The sequence below is a fragment of the Octodon degus genome, unplaced genomic scaffold (assembly GCF_000260255.1).
Source record: "Octodon degus isolate 3935 unplaced genomic scaffold, OctDeg1.0 scaffold00108, whole genome shotgun sequence".
Taxonomy (NCBI): Eukaryota; Metazoa; Chordata; class Mammalia; order Rodentia; family Octodontidae; genus Octodon; species Octodon degus.
Window position 1 is genome coordinate 1757141 of NW_004524684.1, and position 22218 is coordinate 1779358.

General features: G+C 40.0%; 1 protein-coding gene across 9 annotated transcripts in view; it reads left to right on the forward strand.

Annotated features, from left to right (window-relative positions):
- Nucleotides 1-22218, forward strand: part of Phtf2 (putative homeodomain transcription factor 2) — a 135424-nt gene that overhangs the window by 11050 nt on the left and 102156 nt on the right. For 3 of the 9 annotated variants that reach the window (XM_004639251.1, XM_023724294.1, XM_023724295.1), the window contains exon 1: nucleotides 13339-13506. In XM_004639251.1, the coding sequence (XP_004639308.1) occupies nucleotides 13462-13506 (45 nt within the window). In that variant the 5' untranslated portion in view covers nucleotides 13339-13461. Of the gene's footprint in view, nucleotides 1-12667; nucleotides 12687-13338; nucleotides 13507-22218 lie in introns of those variants that run through there. The other 6 variants (XM_023724287.1, XM_023724290.1, XM_023724288.1 and 3 more) reach the window with 5 other exon arrangements.

Consider the following 22218-nt stretch of genomic DNA (forward strand, 5'->3'; position numbering starts at 1 on the left):
TCGTGAAGTCTGTAAGGACCGAACTCCTCCACCCCGATTTAGACCTGCTGGTGCTGCCCACGACCTCCACCAAAGCCCATGTAAGGGGAGCTGGGGCTTAATGGACTGAAGAAAACTCTCTTGAGAAAGAAATAATAAATTGAATGTTATACTTTATACAGCATGTTTAGTGTACCTGCCAGAGGTGGGTTGGGTTAATTCAGCCTATCCAAGTTTAAGTTTGTACTCTGAAAATGAATATAGAGGAACACACTGGAAGGGGTTTCAGGAAAAAAAAAAAAAAAGATATAAATGCTTTGTGCACCCACCATACTCACTGTTAAAAGAGTATTTTAGATTTGCATAATCATGCTTACTAGATCATTTTCTTCCAGAAACTCAGTACAATGATCAAAACAAAATTAACATTGGTATGATAACTGTTTTCTAGCTTGCAGATATTCACATTCGACAATTATCAGTTCTTCCTTTTTTTTTTTTTGAGACAGGGGTCTTGCCCTGTAGTTCAGGCTGCCCTTGAACTCACTAGGTAGCCCATGCTAACCTTCAATTTGGGGCGATCCCTCTTCCTTAGCCTCCTGAAGGCTGGGAATATAGGTGTACACTAGCAGCCTGGCTAGTTTTTTTTTTTTTTCTTTAAATACCAAAAAAGAATTGGGGCCACATGCTACATTTAGTCATGTCTTTCTAGTTTCCTTTAAACAGGAACGGTTCTTAAGCCTGTACTTGTAGTTGATGATAGCTACATGTTGTAGGTGTGGGACCTTTTGTTTTCTTCTGGTGATACTAAGGATTGAACCCAGGTTGTTCTCACTGAGTTAAAATTTTTATTTGAGACATCTTGCCTATGAAGTTCAATTCTAGGAATTAGATTTTATCAGAAGAAGAGGGTGACCCAGGTGGTGAAGGGTCCTCACCTGGATGGTGCAGTCTTACAAGCCTTTTTACTGATTCCCTGTCACAGAGGTAAGTAGTTCAGCCCCTTCAGTGACATTCCATCCATTCATAGAGATGTATATGCAGGGTCATAGGGACAGGGGCAGCCATTAGCATGAACATTAAAAAAAAGACCTGTGACTCCTGAGAGCTTTCATCTTGTCCTCCTGAAGGTGCTGATGAGTCCTCTCCTTCAGAGAACTTTGAGGAACCTGAGCCACCAATCCCTGAAACTTCTGTCTTTACTCTCGCCTTCTACTTTCTCAGACCTATGAGATCAGGAGGGACAAAGTACCCCACAGCCATGACACAGAGGTGGAGAGGTTGACTTTGGATGGCAGTTTCAGTCCGTGGGGCAAGAAGTTCATTCCCACTTCTGGCAAGCAAGCAGCCCTGAGTGGGGTGGTGTGCCCTCCAGCCTAACAACGTGTTTAGCTACTGAGCTCATTGGTAGACCAGTTCACTGACCTGTGCAGCATCCCATGATGCAGCCACCTTCCACACACAGGAGAGTTTGGGGGACAGCCTAGAACCAGACCATAGGTCGTATGTGAGGACAGCGGATAGGAGGTCTTGTAAGAGGAAAAGACAGTGGAAGCAACTGTGGTGGCAGGAAATCTGCAGTGAGGTTGTCACAGAGGGCCTTGTGTGTGGTGCCAGTCATACTCTTGTCCTGCTCAGTGGAAAATCTCTAGAGATTTTAAAGGGATGAGATCAGTTTGTTTATATGGTTACGTTGGTGCTGGCAATTGAACCGAGGACTTTATGCATGCTAGACAGTGGAGATGTTTCTTACATGGGAAGGGAGTAAAGTTGGACAGAGAAGAGGAAGGGGGTGAGAAAAGAATGAAGATGTGTTATGGGCAAGCACCAGCTCCCCCAAGGAATTAATCATTAGGGACTGTGAAAACAGACTAATAAAATAAGAGAAAGACTTCCCTGACTAGTAAACACACACACACACACACACACACACACACACACACACACACACAATTATTTTTTTAATGCTTAAAGTGTAGAGACAAAAGGAGACTCCTAGTGGAGACTACAGGATTGTCCGTTCCTGGTATGGGGCAGTGTGGGATCATATGAGATGTCTGGTCTGTATGAACTCATTTCTTACTTCTTGAGTCATTCCTCTGTGGCAGGAAAGAGAATAATTTGTAGGTGGGATGACAGAGGTGAGATTCCTGCGTCTCTTGCTTGGGCCATTGAGGAACCAGTGAAGGAGGAGATTTGAGGGAGACAAGTACATCTTAGTTTGTGTCATCTTGGAGATGGTTGTTGCAATTCATTTTACAGAACTGTAATAAAGAACATCTAGTTTGTTTAGTGTCTTGAATTTATAAAAAGAATTGAAACTGGGTGTCTTCCTTTTCCTTCTGTTACAGATAGCAGAAGTAAAAGTGCAACTATTATTGGTTTAGAACTGAAGCTTAGAATATTTAAATTGCACTTTTTAGTTGAGTTGATAACATAAGCTTAGTTTTTTTTTTTTTTACTTAAAATATATATTAAAAGTTAAACCCATCAACTGAGGAATGGATAAAGAAAATGTGGCATTTTTATACAATGGAGTATTGTTCAGCAATAAAGCAGGATAAAGTTGAGGCTTTTGTTAGTAAATGCATGCAACTAGAGACCATACTCTTTAAGTGAAATAAATCAGACCTGCATGTGCAAACACATACTGCTTCCTTAGTGTGAGAACCAGAAAGAGAAAATGAAATCTGAAGGGTACAGTAGATACTGGGGAAAGGGAATGAACTTACTCAAAAGGAAAGAGTTACTGAGTTGAGAAGGACAGGAGAAGGAGTGGGGGAAAAGAGATTCATCTATGTATGTAAGCAGGATGGTTTGGACAACTGTACTGTGCATTTTTGCTGGTCTATGTGAAAGAGCAGATAATGCTTAATTTGTTTTATCTCCTTTTTTCAATTGTTTCTTCTTTTTCTCCTCTTAATTTCTTGTACTTTTATTTTTTTTTATTTTCTTTCAATTTTGCATACATGTATCTGGTAATGTGAATAATTGGTTGGAAAACACTGCTATGCATTATAACATACTGTGAAATTCACATTACATTGTTAAGTAAAATTCTGTATCACTTGTAATTTTTCTATTTTAATACTATGTTGCATTCTTTATAAGATAAAAGAATCCATCATTGTAGAAATTTTTTTTAAAAAGTTAATTGAGGGATTTCTGAATAAAAATGAAGTAGGATAAAGAATATTTCTTCATTAAAACCAACTGAAAAAGTGGATTGAAGGAAGGAAGGGAGATACCTACAATTTCCTACTTCAAAGATTGGCTGCAGGTGACCGGGGAGATAGCTCAGTAGAATAAGAGCTTGCCTGGCAAGTGCAAGGGTTTGAGTTCAATCCCCAGTTCCACCAAAAAAAAAAAAAAAAAACTGGCAAGTGCAAGGGTTTGAGTTCAATCCCCAGTTCCACCAAAAAAAAAAAAAAAAGACTGGCTGCATATGGTAAGACTACCCACAAAGGAAACAAACAGGCTTAGGGTGCATCTTCGCTGAGCCTGTGCAGAGTGGAGAGGGTAGGACACTGTGGAGGGGATAGAAGGACACTGTGCAGGGGATAGAAGCATCGCAGCTAGATTGCGGAAGGGGGATTGTCCCCTCCTGATGCCTATGCTAAGCTCATTTTAAATCTTCCGTGAATCTTTGGATTTTAGAAAGTAATGTCTCAAGGTGAAGTGCCTGTGTGGGCATGTAGATGTTCCCATCTAGGTGAGAAAGGCCCAGCATTGTTAGAAGAACTAAGGGCTCTGGATTAATTGGGCCCCCCTACTGTCCTCCCCTGCTCCCTTCTGAGATCTGGGGAGGTGCAGCCACCGGCCCCTCTCCAGGCAGTCCAGCCAACAGACGTTTACATATTTATTTTATAAAATGATGCTGTTTTTTACTGCCCTGTACCTTAAAAAAGTATCTGTACCGTTGTGTTTGTTGTTTCCCCCTCTGTACCCCTTTAAAGTAGCCCTGCAGTGCAGCTTGTGTATGTGTACCAAGGTGCAGATAGGAGTACTTCTGTGGAGTTAAGGTTGAAAGATAGTAATGTTTAAAATTTTGATAGTATGTAGCACAGGTCTGTAATCCCAGGTACTTGGGAGGCTGAGGCAGGAGGACTGCAGTTCAGTCACAGCCTGGGCAGTTTAACAAGATTGTCTCAAAATTAAAAGTAAAAAGGTCTGGGATTGTATGTCAGTGTTAAAAGTTCTGGACTTGGGGGCTTGTGAGATGGCTCAGTGGTCTAAAGCACCTACTTAGAACAAGCTAAGCAAAGCACAGCGACTGTGGTTCGATCCCCCAGCACCAGATGCCAGCCCGCCCCACCCCCTGGTGGGCTGAGCTGGCCACACACACAAAATAAATAAATAAATAAACAAAACCAAAAAAAAAAAGAACTTTAAAAAAAAAAAAAAGAGTTCTGGACTTGATGCCGAATATAAAAAACAAACAAAAAGACGACAACATCAACAGCAAGAACAACCAAAAAAACCCTTTAAAAAGCCATGTTAGAAGATACAGTGCTTGACACAAAATAATACTGCTCGTAAATACTAAGGACCATTTTTCCTTTTTTTTTTTTTTTTTTTGCTGATCCGGGGATTGAACTCTGGCCTTTGCGCTTGTCAGGAAAGCGCTTATTCCACTGAGCCCTACCATTTTTACTTTGATTGTAAATAAATGTATAAATAAAAGTATGCACTGATTTTATTTTAAAATTTGATAATCTTATAATAAAGACTCAATTATTTTAAGTTGTATTCTTTGAATATGAGTAATTAATAAATATATACGTATGTATTGTATATACACATACATACGTATGTTTTTTGGGGGAGGCAGGGCCTCATTGTGTAGTTTAGACTGGCCTCAAACTCAGCAGTCTTCCTGCCTCAGCCTCCTGAGTGCTGGGATTACAGATGTGAGTCACCACACTAGCTGAAATGTACAAATCTTAAGTATAGCATTTGATCAGTTTTGAAAAATGGATATACTTAGATAGCCCACCTCTAATTTTAAATACTTTCAGTGTGTTTATGGCTTTCAGACTCCTAGCTCCAACCCCTGTCTCAGGTGCATGTATTGTAGTACTTCTTTGACATCTTTATGTTTTTGGACCATCTGAGAAAATAGTTCAGATAAAAAAAGTCTCAATTCTTGTTAACCCAGTCCTCATCCTGGCTTGCCTCCCTCTTCCTAAATCTTGCCAATTTTACCACAAATGCATTTGAAAAGCATCCACTTGTTTCTGCCTCTGTCACTTGGTCCCCAGCCAAGTACATCACTATCTTCTGCATGGAGTGGACTAAGTGCCTATTTAGGCAAGCACAGGGATTGAGGTTTGATCCCCGTACCACATCCTGTGCTGGCCTAGCCCCCATGTGTGCTGAGCTGGTGACCGAGACGGGACGTGGTGGCACATACCTGTAATCCCAGCATTGGGGAGGCTGAAAACAGGAGGATCACCAGAGTCTGGGCTGGGTAGTCAGTCAGACCTGCATAAAATACATTAAGAAAAAAAAAGAAATTAGATCATCATTTTTCTGCTGACATTGTATCAGTTTATTTCCTGTTTTGTTTACTTAGTCTTACTGGAGGCTAATTCACTTAATCTCGGAGGAGACATTCTTGCCCAATCTTTCTGCAAGTACAGTAGTCTCTCACTATTTTGTGGCTCAACTTTCACAGATTTCATTGTTTCACGGGCTTTGAAAATATATTAGTCAATTATTTTTCATGGATTTTTTGCTGTATCGCAGGATTTTGCAGTACTGTACATTGTATGCGTGTTGTTAAAATTACGTAGGTTTATGAGTTTAGAAAATGGTTAAAAATATTAGAAGTGTTTTTAAAAGTGGGAAAGGTATATAAGAATGTGGTAAGGGTTTATAAAGCCTTAAAATATATAAATACTAAAATAAATATAACATCAGTACCTTGCTGATTTTCACTTATTGCAGGGATGTCTGGAATGTAACCTCTGTGCTAAGTGAGGGACCGCTGTATCACCCCCTAACCGTATCACCCTCCTAATTTCCTTCGTGGCACTTTCTTGACTCACGGTTGTCTCCCATCTGTAATCTGCCTTTTTTCTGCAGTGTACATTGCAAGGGACTTTTTTTTTTTTTTGGCGGAACTGGGGATTGAACTCAGGCTCTTGCGCTTGCAAGGCAAGCACTTATTCTGCTGAGCCATCTCTCTGGCCCCTGCAAGGGACCTTGATTCTTTTTGTTTGTTTGTTTATTTATTTATTTATTTATTTATTTATTTGGTACAGGGTCTCACTACACAGCTCAGACTCAATAGACTCTTGTCTTGGCCTTCCCAGCATTGGGATTATAAACATGCACCACCATGCCCAGGTTCAGTGGCTAGCATGCCATGTGGTGCTGGGGATTGAACCAGGGTCCTTGTGCTTGCCAGGCGGGTGCTTACACTGCTGAGCTATCTTTCCCAGCCAAGACCTTGATTCTTGTTCATTGGCATATCCTCAGTCTCTGTACAATAGCAACATTAGTAAATGTGCAGTAAGTAAGTATTTTTATTCAATGATCAGATGCTAGCTGAATCTTCTAAATATTCAGAGTTTATTCAATAGCATATTTGATGATGTGATATAGTTAGCAATTTCTAAAATCAAATTTTAAATTAAAAATTGAAGTCTTTTTAAAATGTTTTTTATGTATTTGGTACAAGATCTTACTACACAGCTTGGACTTGTAGTGATCCTCCTGTGTCAGCCTCCCTAGCCCTGGGATTACAGGGTGCGCACCACACCCTGTCTTGGTGGCCAGCTGGGCATGCTTCAAGTGGGGCCGGTGCAGCATGTGGTGCCGGGGATGGAACCTGGATCCTTGTGCTTGCCAAGCAGGTGTTTAGACTGGTGAGCTATCTTGCTGGCCCTGAAAGTCTGCTCCTTAAGCCACTTATCACCTAGAGCTTTAACATTTTGATAATTTACATACAACACTTATTTAGTTAATGCTTCTGTTGGAGGCCAGGAATAATATATCTATATTTGAGTTGGCCCTGATTGTAAAACTTTCTTGCAAGTAAATAAAGTTAATCCATTTTACTGGATCATATAATATTTCATTATTGATTTTTTAAAAAGTAGTACAGCTCTCAAAGCAGTAAACATTTTACATGGGATTTTAAAGGACCTTTTAAGTATTACAGTAATAAGTAAATAAAAACACCAGTGAATGCTGAATGAATAACAAAGGTTTTGAGAATATAATCTGAGGTTAAGAAATCCTGAAAGTTAAAAAGTTGTTTTAAACCAGATGGGTTCATTGTAACCACCAGAAAATTCACTTCACTATGATTTTTTCTTAGGTTACCTATTACCCTCTGGTTTGAAATGCACAAATTATGCATTAGTTCCATTAAAGAAAATAAAAATAATGCCTGTTATGAACTGGTATAATAGAAAATGGATAGGTCTTTTATAAGATCTCATTTTACATTTTATTGTTCTATTCCAAGATTAAAACAAGTGTTGGCATATACTGTAGTGTTTGTTTTTCACAACATTTCCAAGAAATATCCTCATTCCAGATGAAGTGTTAAAAGCTCTTCAGGAAATTATGACAATTTATAAGTTAGATGATTACAAAGTAGCAGTGGACAAACCATGTGTAGAAGATTTTATTTTGCTCTGTGCTATTTTCCCTCTGTTAGGGGAAATGTCACTTGTTTTCCTAACTTCAGTATCAGTATGAAAAATCTGATCTGAACCTTAGTATTTATTACCCTTTAAGGGCAGAGCAGCTTTGTTCCCAGCTTCCGAAGTCTAAAAATTGCTTGTGGAGGAGGCAGCTAGGTTATATTTAACTTTAGCACTTAGGAATGGAGTTAGGCTAGACTTGGCAGATTTGAGTTGAAGTTTCTTCTTTGGACCTATGAAGCCTGCAAATTGTTACATAGTGTTTGATCAAGTAATATATTACCTTTCACAATATCCTACCTTTTAGTGTGTGGGTGTGGGTGTGTGGTGGGTGGGTGTAATGCAGGGGTTCTCAGGTTTGGGTCTTAATTTCACTCATCTGTGCTGATCATTTGGTTGGCAACTTTTTTTTTCTTTTTTTGGAAAACCAGGGATTTAACTCAGGCCCTTGAGCTTGCCAGGCAAGGGCTTATTCTACTGAGCTATCTCCCTGGCCCTCTGGTCAGCAATTTTTAAATTCATTTGTAAACATTTATGTTTAATGTAGACAGAAAGCTGTAGGATAACTTGACAGTAAAGATGTTGAACTCTTAGAAGACTTATGAATGAGACTTGGGTCACATGTACAGTAACTGCCTCAAAGTCCTCACAAAGTAGCATATAGTAAAGTAGCAAGGAATGGGATTTAACAAGCTTAGATGGTTGAGCTGGGGAGAAGGCTGTGAAGAAAGTGGAGGCTTGGAGGCCCCTTTTGGAAAGAGGAGAGTAATTTTGGGACAGAGCCAGAACAGTGGAGGAGCGTAGTGTCCTTGCGCCATGTTCTGTATGAGGAGATGGTATGCAGTCATGTGGACAGGTTAGGCTCAGATAGTGGGTTATGGATTTGATTCAGTAATCAGTAACAGTGATAATAATGGAATTCTCAGCCCCAAAGAGAGTCACATAAACTACCTTTAAAAAAATACACAATGCTTTTCATTTAGTCTGACAGTTTCTGTTCTTTTAAATTCCATATATGTAACACGGATTTATCTAAAATGAATAATTTTAGGTGTCAGTGGAACAATTCAGAGAACTCTTGTACATTATTTGAATTGTGGCTTATGAATTTTTATTGAATTGTGCACTATTTGGCAAGGTGGAATAGGCGAGAAACTGAGGCCCAGAGAAACAAAGCAACTTGGACAGGAGTGTGCAGCTCACAGTATTGGGGCTTAGACCCAGAGCCTGGCCTCCTTCTGTGTGGTCCTTACCTTTCTGTGCTCTCCATGTTCCATGTAGTACACTGTATCAGTGGGATGTGAAGGAAGATTGAGCCCTTTTTCCTCAGGAGTGTTTTGTGTGTAATCAAGGGAACTGTGTGGTCCTGTTACTTTACATTTTTAGTTACTTGGTAGTTTGATTAGTACAGAGATTTGCATCCAGATGAGCTTTTGTTAGAAGCCTCCTCAGAGTAAGTAAGTAAGCCTGGCGTGGAGAGGAGGAGTGGGGGTGAGGGTTCCCGTGCGAAGGGTCACAGGGAAGGCACTGTTTCTGAGCACATGAGACTCGTTTGGGAGTAGTGAGAAGCATATGCCATAACATTGCGCAGTACTGTTACAAGGTAATTTTTGTTACAGGCTGGTTAGGAATCTGACCATTCTTATTTTTACTGTGTCAGTACAAAGAATGCATTTGGTATTAGTGTACTTGAAACTGTAAAGGGGAGGGGGTTCAGAATACCCTTTTTGTTGTCTCATTTTCCCTCCACCTAGGTCTTTGGCAGCAGAAATGTAGAACGTGAAGAATAGGTATGGTGATGAAGTCAGGGTCAAGGAGAGAGCGCCTCAGAATAACTAGCAAGATTTAAATTTTATTCTTATACTTAGCCCTGTGGCCTTAGGATTAGACTAGTTCCATAATACCTATCCTTGTATCACATCAACTGTTAAAAATGATTTACATACTGTACTTGAGGTACCTAGGAAGCAACAGTTCTGTCTGGACTGTCATGTCTGAACTGTCCCAGAGTCAGAGAGGTTGGAAAGGCTACAGAAATACAAAAGCATTTGTCAGTACGTTAATTCTAGTTTGTATTCATGCGAACCTTGGCTGTCTGAGTGTGATTTGTCATATGTCTGCTTCAGGGATCCATCTCAGCATGCTGTAAAACCTGTTTTAAAAATAGGTATGTGCCACTCGGTGTCACTAAGGTTGGTGACACAATGGAAAAATCTGGTGAGTGAGTTTGCAGAGCACAGTGTTTCTGAAGAAAGGTTTTTTGTAAAACACGCACACAGATTGAATTTTTATTAGTATACCTCCATACAGATTAAAACTTAATGAGATAGTTTATTTTCATATTACCTTTTTAAATATTTGAAATTCATGTATGTAGCTTGATAAACAAGCCTTTCAGATTATCTTGTTTTGAGGCAGGCATTGTTTTTCCCTCATCTTTATTGAAGGTCATTCTCTTTTGGTTTCAATATTATTTATATATGAGCATTTAAATATTCCCAAAATTATTAAATATCTCATACTTGTCATAGATTTGTTGATAAACTTTCATATTTGTATATGAAATGTATATTTGCACTGTTGGAGGGGTAAGGGAAGGAGATTTATTTTGGTAGGTGATCTGGAAAGTTTTCAGCAAAGATTGTGTAAAGTAAAAGGTTGCTGATAAAAGTAGATATTCTCTCTCTCTTTTTTTTTTTTTTGATTGGTTTATTAGAGTCTGCATGGGGGGAGACTGATTAATTTGGAAAACAGAACTGTCTTGTTAAACAAACTTAATGAAAATGTAATGTAATGAACACTCGTGTAGCAGACTCAGTGTGGACAATCTGTAAAACAAAAAGTAACTAAAGTGAATGACTCTCCCCGAGACGCCAGCATGGGGACTATAAGCCAGGAAAGGAAAGCTTCTCCCCAGAAGCCTGTTGAGGGAAATGAAGGTCACCACACCTGACTGAGAAGCTGCCGATCTCCAATTCATGTGTATGTAGTTGAGGATTGACTTTGCGCTCTTACAATAAGGGGGAGCTATTTTTACTTTTATGTCAACAAAAAAAAATGATGGTATATGTGCTTGCTTTCAGTTGGTTTCTTATGCTTATCTCCCTTCCCCACCTCTTTATTCTGGTACTGGAGTTTGAACCTATAACCTTCACAATGAGCTACATTATTAGCCCTTTTTATTTTTAAATTTTGAGATAGGTTTTCTCTAAGTTGCCTAGCCTGGGCTCAAACTTGTGATCCTCTTGCCCAAGCCTCCTGAGTGCTACGATGACAGGCATGAGCCACCATGAGTTTTTGTCCAGTTCTTTTCCATATATATGGCCTTGAGTTTCACTTTGTAGACCAGGCTGGTCTTGAACTCTCGAAGATCTTTCCTGCCTCCACCTCCCAGGTTCTGGGATTACAGACAGGTGCCACTACACCTGTTGTTTTCCATGTTTAAACAAGAAATATGGACACCTCCCATTTCCTATACTGGGAATTTTTTTTGGGGGGGTTGGGTATTTTTCTTTCCTTTTTTATTAGTGTATGTTTGTACATTCATGTTAGGGAGGAGGGGCATGTATATAGCACAATGTGATCCTGTTTTAATCCCCTTATACTCCCCATCCTGGGACAGTATTAATTTAAAAATTTATTTAATTAATTTAAAAATTAATAATGAAAATTCTAATTTGATATCTATATGTTCTGGAGTATGGTAGGCATCTTACACATATTACTTATTGGCCACAAAAACCCTCTGAAGGGGTAAGTAGGTGTAGGTATTCCTGTTTCACAAGAGATGCAGTGGCTTCTTCAGAATTACCTTTGAACACTGCGAGTCTTTTCATTCTGTGGTCTTGCTCTTTCCATAATATCATGTTTTTTGACAAGAATTTCAGAACACTTGTGCGTGGATTTGATCCATTAAAAATGAAAGTATTCATATCTTAGGAAAGGTATTAAACAATTTGGTCTGTCAAAAATACAAGTATTAAAAAAATTCTACTTTCAACTAGAGGGTGATTGTCTGACATTTGTTCTTTTTTTAATTTTTAAAAATATTTATTGAGTGGTTAAAAAAGCATCAAGAGGGCCCACAAGATAGCTCAGCAGTATAAGCACTTAGCTGGCAAGTACAAATGACATTTATCCTTTTTTTTTGCGGAATCGGGGATTGAACTCAGGCTCTTGCACTTGCCAGACAAGCGCTTATCCTACTGAGCTATCTCCCTAGCCCCAGATATTTGTTCTTGATAATAGACTTAATTATATTTGAATCCTAGTGTGTTCTGGATCTGTAATCCTTCCTTTGTTTTTACTGTTGCACGCTACTGATATGGCCTTTCTGTGGCTGGTATCTGTGTGTATCAGAATTGGTTCAGCAGTGTGCTTTGTTCCTGTGACCTCCTGAGATCTGGTGTGGCTTTGGGCTATTTATTTAATTATTTATTTCGTGTGTGTGTTTGTTTTGTTTCGAGAATGTTTAACATGCCCTGAATTTTAATTTTTTCACCATAAATTTATGTATTTGGTACAGGCTCTCACTCTGCAGCTCGGAGGGAGGACTGGCATAGCATGTGAACTCGGTCCTTGCGCTTCCAGGCGCGGCTTAGGCCTCTGAGCTATTTCCACGGCCTCTTGGCCTGGCCTTGGTGATCTTCGGTTGTGATGAGTGCCAGGGTCAGTTTCTGGTTTTCACACTATTATTGGCTTATCCTTAAACGATGTCAGAGAAGCTGTCCAAGCTAGTGTTGTCCTGTGACTAGAGGAGCATTCTGTAGTAGGCTGGGCTCAGGGTGAAATCCCCTTTAGGGCCAAGGAACAGTTAACTTTAGGGCCCAGTGCTCTGTTAGGCACACAAGATAGGTGCGATCTTCTGTGAGAATGGTGTGTGCTTTGTAAATAGCCAAATTTATTGAGAAGATCTTAATATTATTTATTTCTTTGAGACAGAGTCTCATTATGTAGTTCAGGCTGGGCTTGAGTTTACTTTGTGTCCCAGGCTGGCCTTGAGCTCTTGGTGATTCTCCTGTTTCAGCCTCCTAAGTACTGCAATTACAGGTATGTGCTACTACACCTGTCTATTTCTGTGAAATTAACTGTAGTCTTGGCTTAGTATTTTATATACATTTTGTTATTTATTTATTTATTTGAAACAGGGTCTCTCTGTGCAGTTCAGGCTGGCCTTGAACTCACTTTGTAGCCTAGCCTGGCCTTCAACTCTAAGTGACCCTCCTGCCTCAGCCTCCCATGTGCTGGGATTATAGGCAAATGCCACCACACTAGCCTAATATAAATTTTAAACTTATCTGGTTATTTGATTTTAGTTCATCTTTTGTTTACTGAGTATCAAGGAAAATGATGATTATAGGTGTTGGCATTTCTATCAGTCCCTCCATTAGCAGCAGTAATTACCCAAGTTCCTTGGTAGAAAGCGTGGCAAAATTGATCTGTAACTAAGTGAGTGGATTGGTTTCTATTACCTGTGAATGTATAAACGAAAACCTTCCAAAATAACTTTGGACATTCAGAGACTTGATTAAAATGTTCAATTTGCTTACCAAACAATTCATCCTATTTTGTAAGAACATTCAGATAGTGTATTTACACAAAAAGAAGCCTAACTAATTTTTGTTTACTTAAGAGAACCTGTTGCTAAAATAGTAATGAGTCAGGGTGTAATACAAGTATAGTCACACGTCCCTTGCTCTGTAAGTAACCAGAGTGCTGTGTGTGCCTGCTCTCCGGTCACTCTAGGAAGGCAGAAGCGAACTCACTGGCATGCTTTTTCTCTGTTGCAGCCTAAAATGTCGAATGTGTAAATTCAGTGGAATAAATGGCGTCCAAAGTCACAGATGCTATAGTCTGGTATCAAAAGAAGGTAAGTTGATAGTCAAAGTTTTTAACTTTCAGAATGTTTTAATTTCAAAACTCCATGTTTATTTTGAGGAATAACTTTATGTTAAATAATGTCCAAAATAATGATAAAGTTAGATATTTAGGCTTTTGAACAAAAAGAGAAGACTAATTTTTGCTTATGCTTAACTTCTAGTTAGGATTATGCCTAAAAATACTTCTCCTCTACTTTTTACTCCATGATATCAATGTAGCTGGATTAATTGCTGTCAGTTAAAATAAACAGCATATAATTAGAATTATGTAAAAAGCATTAAATGTTTTCTTATTTTTTTAAAGGATCAGGGTTAGTAAAAGTTATAATTTTATTACCATTTTATAACAAGAGAGATGGCCATTTTTAATTTGTTGTAAGTTAACTTAATAGCTGAAATTTTTCAGTAAAGTAAGCCACTCAGATTGTATTTTCTAAATTGAAATATAAAATGTTTAGTTTCATGCTTCAGAATTACCTGTCATAATTACTTAACTGTCTGTGTCAGCCAGTGTCTTTCACAATAAGCTTAATCAATGTGATTCTTTCCTTTATAATAAAAAGAAAATATGACTTAAAGCTAAATTGTTCACTGTTAAAAAAGTTTCCGTATTTTAAAATGTATGTTATTTTATATCTTACATTTTTTCATATGTGTAGTGAATTGTGTTTATTTTTACATCTTGAAACATTTTTGATGCCTTACTTAGATTTTTTTTTTATTTTTATTTATTTGAGAGAGAGAGAGAGAGAGAGAGAGAGAGAGAGAGAGAGAGGTGTGTGTGTGTGGCCAGCTCAGCCCACCAGGGGGCGGGGCTGGCTGGCATGTGGTGCTGGGGGATTGAACCGCGGTCCCTGATGCTTTGCCAAGCTTGTTCTAAGTAGGTGCCTTAGACCACTGAGCCATCTCTCCAGCCCCTTAGATTTGTATTAACAAAATATAATTAGACATTTGAAGCTTTTTTACTAGGGAAAATCAATTTTTAGAATTAGTTGAATTGGATATGTGATAATTAAAACACATATCCAATATTAGATAAATCTAATAATGCAGTCCATCTTTGAGTGTGTTATTTATTTCTGGGTAGACCATACTGTACATACATAATACTACATTTTTCATGAAAGGTACTTAATTGGAAGTAATATGCCAATCTATGATTGAGTCAGTTTTTTTGGTCCTATGTAAATGTAACCTTTAATTGTAAATTTCTAATAAACTTAAAAACCTGTCTGCCTAACTAAACAAGTGAACAAAGGGAAAACAAGCCAGATTTAACATGTGTCTTTGCAAGATTTTTTTTTTTTCTTTTCTTATTTCTGCTTATGGGAGAAATGTTTTGAAACATTTTCTCTGCTGGCTTTTTGTGTGAAACATTTGGGACTGAAGAGCATGTGTGGAACGTACTGTACTTGGCTGACCTTTCTGGGGATGGGAGGGCTTGGAATTTTACACTCATACACAGTTAGCGCAGGGACACTGCTTTTATGTGAGGGGCATTTACCTAGCAGCTTTGAGTGTGTGCAACCAACAGTTCTCCAGAGCAGCCTTAACAAACGTGGAAAATATACCAGGAGATACCCTCATGCATTTTATGTTAGGCAATTACTAGAACCATTAACTGAATTTCATTGGCTCTGTTTTGCTTTTAAATACTTTAAAGGAATACTATTTCAAGGCATACTGCAAAAGGAAAAGAAAAAGAAAAAGACAGCAGGTCCCATCCTCTAGGGCCTTCCCTTACCCATAACAAATTCTGAATTCTGCTGCCTAGGGGCAGTCATTTTAAATTCTTTAGTGGTTCTCAAGCTGAAGTTCTGGAACTCTTCATGCCCATAAGAGGACGAGGGTTACAAATATGAGGTGTGAGGTTTTACTTTTCGTAATTACTTCAGAAGGAGATTGGCATTATGAGTAGATGGCACATGGCTCTGGAGTAAATAGTTGATCCTCTGAGGTCTGCGGAGTGCCTGTCACAGTTACCTCCGTTGCTAGAGTACAAGACACAGCCACAAGCAATATGTGAGATGGATCTGCATGGCTGTGTTCACATAAAAATTAATTTGCAAAACAGGTAAAGCTAGGTTAGGCCCATAGATCTTAGTAGCCTCATTGCATAAGGATTTTCCTTCTCAAAAGTGAGTAATACCCTGTTAAATAATGTTAGTTTTTTGTTTTTTTTTTACTGTATTTGCTGTATGTTTTTAAACATGCCTACCTTTTCTTGGTCATTTCATTGTAGGTGTTATTTCTGACTATGAAAATGTTTTAGCTTTTTTTTTTTTTTTTTAAAATAAGCTTTCCCTATGCCTACTTCTGTTCTGAGTGACTACAAATTTTGGTGAAGTTGTGTGTGCATCATGCATGTGTGTAGCCTGTGAGGCTCTATGATGTTTCCAGAGTCCCTGATAACTGCTGCTCCATAAAGAGTCATCAGAAGCACTTTGGGGCAGGAACAAGGTGCTTATAGATAGAAGGGGGAAAGTTACAGAGCACAGGAGGAGGAATGCTCCTGCCTGACTGAGAGGAAGAGGAAAGCTGCAGGCGTGTGTGGTTCGGGGTGGTCGGCGCCCTGGGCTGTGGGCAGCTCTCAGTGGAGCTGGAGATGAGTACACTGCCCTCCTCTGCCAGCCCTTAGCACCCATAAGGCTGTACCTTGGCTGTGCATTTTACTGTGCTAATAAAGTAAAGGTTACCTGAGTGATTTTTCTCTGCTTGTGTTTGACCTCTGCCATCTGGAGTTTGTCCCTGACTACCTGAGAAAGTTCCTAATTGGGTTTTGGAGCAAGGCAGATCACTGTACTGCCTAAGTGGGTTTGATTGTAGTGATCGTAGTGTTTTGTTGGAATTCTGCTTTGATGTATGTGTTTGCTTGTTTCTTTTTCCTTCTTGGCATTTTTGCTGTTGTGATTTTGAAGGCTGAGCTGATTTTTTCTCATCCTCCCTGCTGGTGTGTTATCTTACTTTGTAGCCTTGAAGATTGTTTTTCTCTTTAGCTCTCACTTTGCCACTGTGTCTGTTAACTCACAGGTTGAGGGCCAGCTGAGCCGACTTGGCACCTGAGCCTGTGTCTGAGGACCCACAGGTCCCCATGAGGCCCTTCCCTCCCTTGGCATGGTCAGTCTGCAGCCTGCTGCCTGCTCTGGCCTGAGTTCTGCCTCAGAGCTGCTATCTTGGGTCCTTTTCACATCAATGCCTCTCTCCTCACTGACCTTAGGGCATATGGATTTGGTTTTCTTTTAGGTATATGCTTATTAATCCTTTTTGAGCTAATTATGCTTTAGTAAAAAGAAGGCTTGAGTACAGAAGCAGATACTTGCTGAATATTTGATCATGGGCAAATTCTTTGAGCTTCTGCTTCTCTTCTCCACAATGATTAGATTGGTTCTCAGCATCTTTTCAGTTATAGTTCCCTCTGAGATTGTGATGCAAGCCAAGGATCTTATTTTGGGGGAAAATATATCTAATGTTCATATATATATATAAAATGTTATGCTTGATTTAGAACCCAGGTTAAAATGTCCTGGATTAGGTGATTTAAAAGTTTTTATATTTTAACCTTGTTTTTTTGTCCATCATTCAGTAGTAGCCAGCTTATATTGCCTGGTATCCCTCATTGTAAATAAAAAATAATATTGACCATGTTAATGAGTATTTATTTATCTGACTCATTTTGGTCACCACTGTTCTCTGGTGGAAAACAGTGACATTTTTGTATGTTTCTGCTGAGTACTGAACTAGCCAGCCCCAATAGCCACTACTTGATTTGTAAACTGTTTTGAAAGTAAATTCTTATATGAAATGTGAAATTTCCAGGAAAAATATAACAAGTTATGTGCCAGTATTATAAATGCATAGAAATTAAAATTAAATATCAAGTATCTTTCAGCAAGTTATTCTGTGCATAGTTTATTCTGAGATGTTTGAAGTCCCTTGCTATTTAATTTTAAAACATGTACTGTTCTAGTCATCATAATCACAAATCACTCAAAAATTCCTGTTGTTACAAAGTAATTTTTAGTTATTAGCCTGGAAGAACACATCATGAGTAGCAATGGAGACACTAAAATACTTTCTGATAACTAATGGGCTGCTGAGTACCTTTTTTTTTTTTAATAACAAAATACTTTGTTTTTGTGTTTCTGGTGTCTCCTTTCTTTCTTCCTTTCTTTGTTTTTTTTTTTTTTTAAGATGTATTTGGTACTAGGTCTCACTATACAGCTCGGACTCATAGTGATGCTCCTGTTTGCAGCTTCCCCGGGGCTGGGATTATAGGCACATGCCACTGTGCTCAGTCTCGGTGACCTGCTCAGTGCACCTGAGGGCAGGGCCAGAGTGGCATGTGGTGCTAGGAATCGAACCCTGATCCACTTAGTTCATTGGGCTATCTTGCTGGCCTAGTTTCTCATTTCTTTTTCTTTTTCTTTTTTGCTTTCTTTGTTTCTTTTTTTTTTTTTTTTTGAGATACTGAGGATGGAACTCAGGCCCTTGCCCTTGCCAGGCAGTGCTTATGGCACTGAGCTATCTCCCCAACCCTAGTTTCTCATTTCTAAGGAGAGGGAATTGTTTATTACCCAGAATGGGGACCTGAGAGCTGGGGATAAAGCTCAGCGGGACCAGTGCCTGCCTGGCAAGATCAAAGTCCTGAGTTCGATTCCTGGTTAAAAAAAAAAAAAAAATCTAGTTACAGAATGGAGACTTGCTTGAAGTTTTATGGGTTCAGATATACTGGGCACAGGCCAGGGAGATAGTTCAGTAGAATAAGTGCCTTCCTGGCAAGTGCAAGGTCCTGTGTTCAATCCCTAGTACCACAAAAACAAAACAAAACAAAACAAAAAAACCAAAAACAAACAAACAAAAACTGGTATTCCTTTAAAATAATGACCAACAGGATTCTCTTTCGAATATATAGGTCAGAGTAGAGTGAAGTTCTATTTTCAAGAGATGAATGATAAAATAAGGATGGCTTACAAATACCCCCGATGTAAAAGGGTAAAAAAGTATGTAGAGTAAAGCTGAGATTCTAGAACTTAGGAAATAACAACGCAGCTCTTGTTCATTGCCCTTGAAGGATGTATGGCCAGTAAGAAAACATAGGTGGACTGGGATAAGTAACATGAACTTGAACGATAACTGCAGTCAGTCACACATCACTGGGAACTTTAATTCTCCACCATTTTAGTGAAGTTCATCTGTGTGTCGCAAGCATGCGTGCTTACACGCTGGTGTAGAGTGGTAGCTTGCTCAGTGGCTCTCAGCATTCAGTTCCCAAACCCTATGTGCTTGTCTATAAGATTGTCCTTTCTGCCTCTGTCAGGATTCTTTGGCAAGTAAAATAAATGTAGCACAAACCAGGTTCTTTTTTTCTGCTGCACTGGCAATTGAACCTAGGGCCTTGTGACTCCTAGGCAAGCCCCCTGCCATGGAACAGCCTCCCTTGCCCTTTTGTTTTGCTTTGGGATGGGGTTTTGCTGAATTCCCCAGCCTGGTACAGACTTGTCATTTTCTTGCCTCAGTCTCTCAAGTAGGCATACCGCACAGCACCTCACTACCTGTTTTTTTTTTTTTTTGTGGAACTGAGGATTGAACTCAGGCCCTTGCACTTGCCAGGGAAGTGCTTATTCTATGGAGCCATCTCCCCGGCCCTACTACCTGTCTTAAGAGGAGAAATCTACTATTTTTTTTTTTTTTTTTAAAGAAGACACCCCCCCTCCAAAAAAAGAGGAAAACTCTTTTGACTTTCAAGCTAAAGTAATGCAGAGTGGTGAAGCTTGTCTCAGAATACTTGAGTCCCAAGATGGGGACACCATCAGGTCTGCTGGTTGACCTCTTCTCCTCTCCTGCTTTCTGGGGTTGGCAGACTCCTTCCTACCGCAGAAGGCTCTCCATGATGTGGAGAGCCTGAGGAGCCTTTGACCCTTCCTCTAGCTCTATGAGAAGACAGGGTGTTGAGGGGAGGGGGTTTGAGATACAGTGGGTTTGCACCCTCAACCTGTCCCTGGTCTGTCTGCTTGCTGGCAGAGCTCTGCTTCATGGGTGAATTCATTTCCCACAGGCATTTGAGACAGGGAGGAGGAGGCGAGCGCTGGTTCAACCAGGTATGGCATTCACTCTGTGCCCTTCCCAGGGGCTAGCCTAGAGTGGGGCTTGTATTTTAGTTTCACTGAGATAGGAAGCCTTCTAGGAAGGTTCCTGTTTCTTACAGACAGAACCAGTAATAATAGCAGAACTTAGTGTTTATGATGTGCCACTGTGTGTACTAAAGTAAATAAATGAATGGAGAGATGTTTTCTGTCCTTGATGGATGAGGATGACCCACTGAAGCCCTTTTAGTGACCTTGTTCCCCGGGAGGAACCTTGCCAACAAGTTGAAGGTGGCTGAATTGAAAGACAGAAAGTACCTGAGTTTTTATAGGAGTTTTTGAGCTATAGAATGAGCAACTCTTGAAATCTACTCCAGGATTTCCTATCATGTGAAATAGTCAGTTCCCTTATTTTCCCAGTTATACACAGATATTTTTTTTTTTTTGTCCTAAGCTCCTTGCAGCCAAAAGCATATTAAGCAACCACAAAAATCCTTTCTGGTGGGTTACAGTCTTCCATACATTCTTTTGCCCCTGAATAATTAAGGGTAGCAGATAGAAAATAAAGATCTATGAAGGAAGAAATCATAAGCTATGGACAAATGAATATACTGTGTTTTCTCTTGTAAGCTTTCCCCCAGTGCCATATTTCATAGTTGTTGTTCAGTCTGTAGTGTGTCTTAATCTCCTATTCATGGTACTGTAGGTAGGGAGAGCGCTGCTCTTTGGCTTGTGCTGCTAACCAGCTAGGGTACTGTATTGCTTCTTCCTGGAGCTTCAGTCCCTCTTCCTGTGAGCTTCTCACAGTAATTTTCCCCTGTACCCCATAGGGAGAGGCACTCCATGAACTTTAGGATTTTTTTGTACCAGGAATCAAACTCAGGACCTTGTGCTTGTTAGGCAGGTGCTTATGCCGCTGAGCTATATCCCCAGCCCAACCATAGGATTTAAAAAGCCCTTTTTTAAGTGGCTTATAAATTGTTCAGTAAATATGAAGTTTTACTCTTTCTTTCTTCTTCTTCTTTTTTTTTTTTTTTTTTTTTTTTTTTTGTATTTTAGGGAAGGGTCTATAGGGTGTTCAAGATCTCACTACTAGATCAGACTCATAATGATCTGCCTGTTTACAGCCTCCCAAGAGCTGGGATTACAGGCATGTACCACCATACCCAGTCTCAATTGCTGTCTCAGAGAACCCCAGGGGCAGGGCTGGCACAGAAGGCCCAAGGATCAAACCCTTGGCCCCTGCACCTGCTTGTAGACACTTTAATCCATTGAGCTATAGTATTACTCTTTAAGAATAGTGATTATCTTTTTTGTCTGTTTTTTGAGACAGGGTCTCACTGTGGAGCCCAGGCTGGCCTTGAGCTCACTGTGTAGCCACATTGGCCTCGAACTCATGATTGATCCTCAGGTCTCAGCCTCCGGAGTGCTAGGTTTACAGGTGTGTGCCACCATGCCCAACCAAGAGTAGTAATTATCTTATGACTTGGGCTATAGTAGATAAGAAATTGGAGTACATTCCTGGGCTAGTAGTTTGAGGTGAGGCGGTGGCTAAGGCAAGGTGAGGGAGAAAATTTCAGCCTGCGTCCCCAGTGGTCAGCCCAGGATGTCCAACATCTCAAGCTGGTCCTCTACAGACTGTTTAGCAGTCAGACCTGATGGGAAACACTCTGTGGCTTCTTTCATTGGGGGTTAGAAGGATGGAAGTATGAGCTGCCTCCAGCCAGATGAGTTACAACAGCCTGAAGAAAATTATGCTTAAGAGGGCTGAATTATGAGAGAGGCTAAGGCTCAGGAAAAAGGAAAAGCTGGAGTCTGGCACACTCATAACCCCTGGAGGTCGAAGCAAACCTGGCTTTACAACTGTCTCAGGGGCTCAGCATGCAGCTCATGAGGTTCCTCCTCCCTGTCCTGCATGAGGCCCTGGGCCCATCTGCAGTACTGAAACACTACACAGAACAAACAGATCCAGAATTTAGGAGGAGAGGACAGGATGGCTTTGGTACCTGGATTCTCGCCTTCCACTCTGAATTTACTTTAGCCTTGACATCTAGTAATTCAGCTGAATGACTGAACAAATTCTTTCACGTGTTAAAGTTGATGTGAATTGGATTTTTACTTGCAAGAGAGTCCTGATGTATGTTGTATATTTTTTAGAAGTATGTATTCAGAAAATTGCACAGAATATGAATCTGCTTGATAAATGTTTGCATGCTGAACATCAAGTATAAAATAGTTCAGATCAAAACCCTGAAGCTGGGCACAGTGGCAGCATGCCTGTAAATGCTACCACTCTGGTGGCTGGGACAGAAGGGTCCTAAGTTTGAGGCCAGACTGAGTTCAAGGTCTGTCTAGGCAGCTGAGGGAGACCCTGTCTCAAAACAAACAAGCAAGGCTGTGATGGCTCAGCAGCATTCGTGCCTCCCTGGCAAGCACAAGGTCCCAAGTTTGATCCCAAGTACCACTTGCTGTGCCCGGACTAGGCATGGTGGTGCACACCTGTAATACCAGCACTGGGGAGGCTGAGACAGGAGGATCACTACCAGTCTGAACTGCATAGTGAGACTCTGTATCAAAAAACAACACACATCCCCTACTGCCAGAAGCACATCTGCTTCC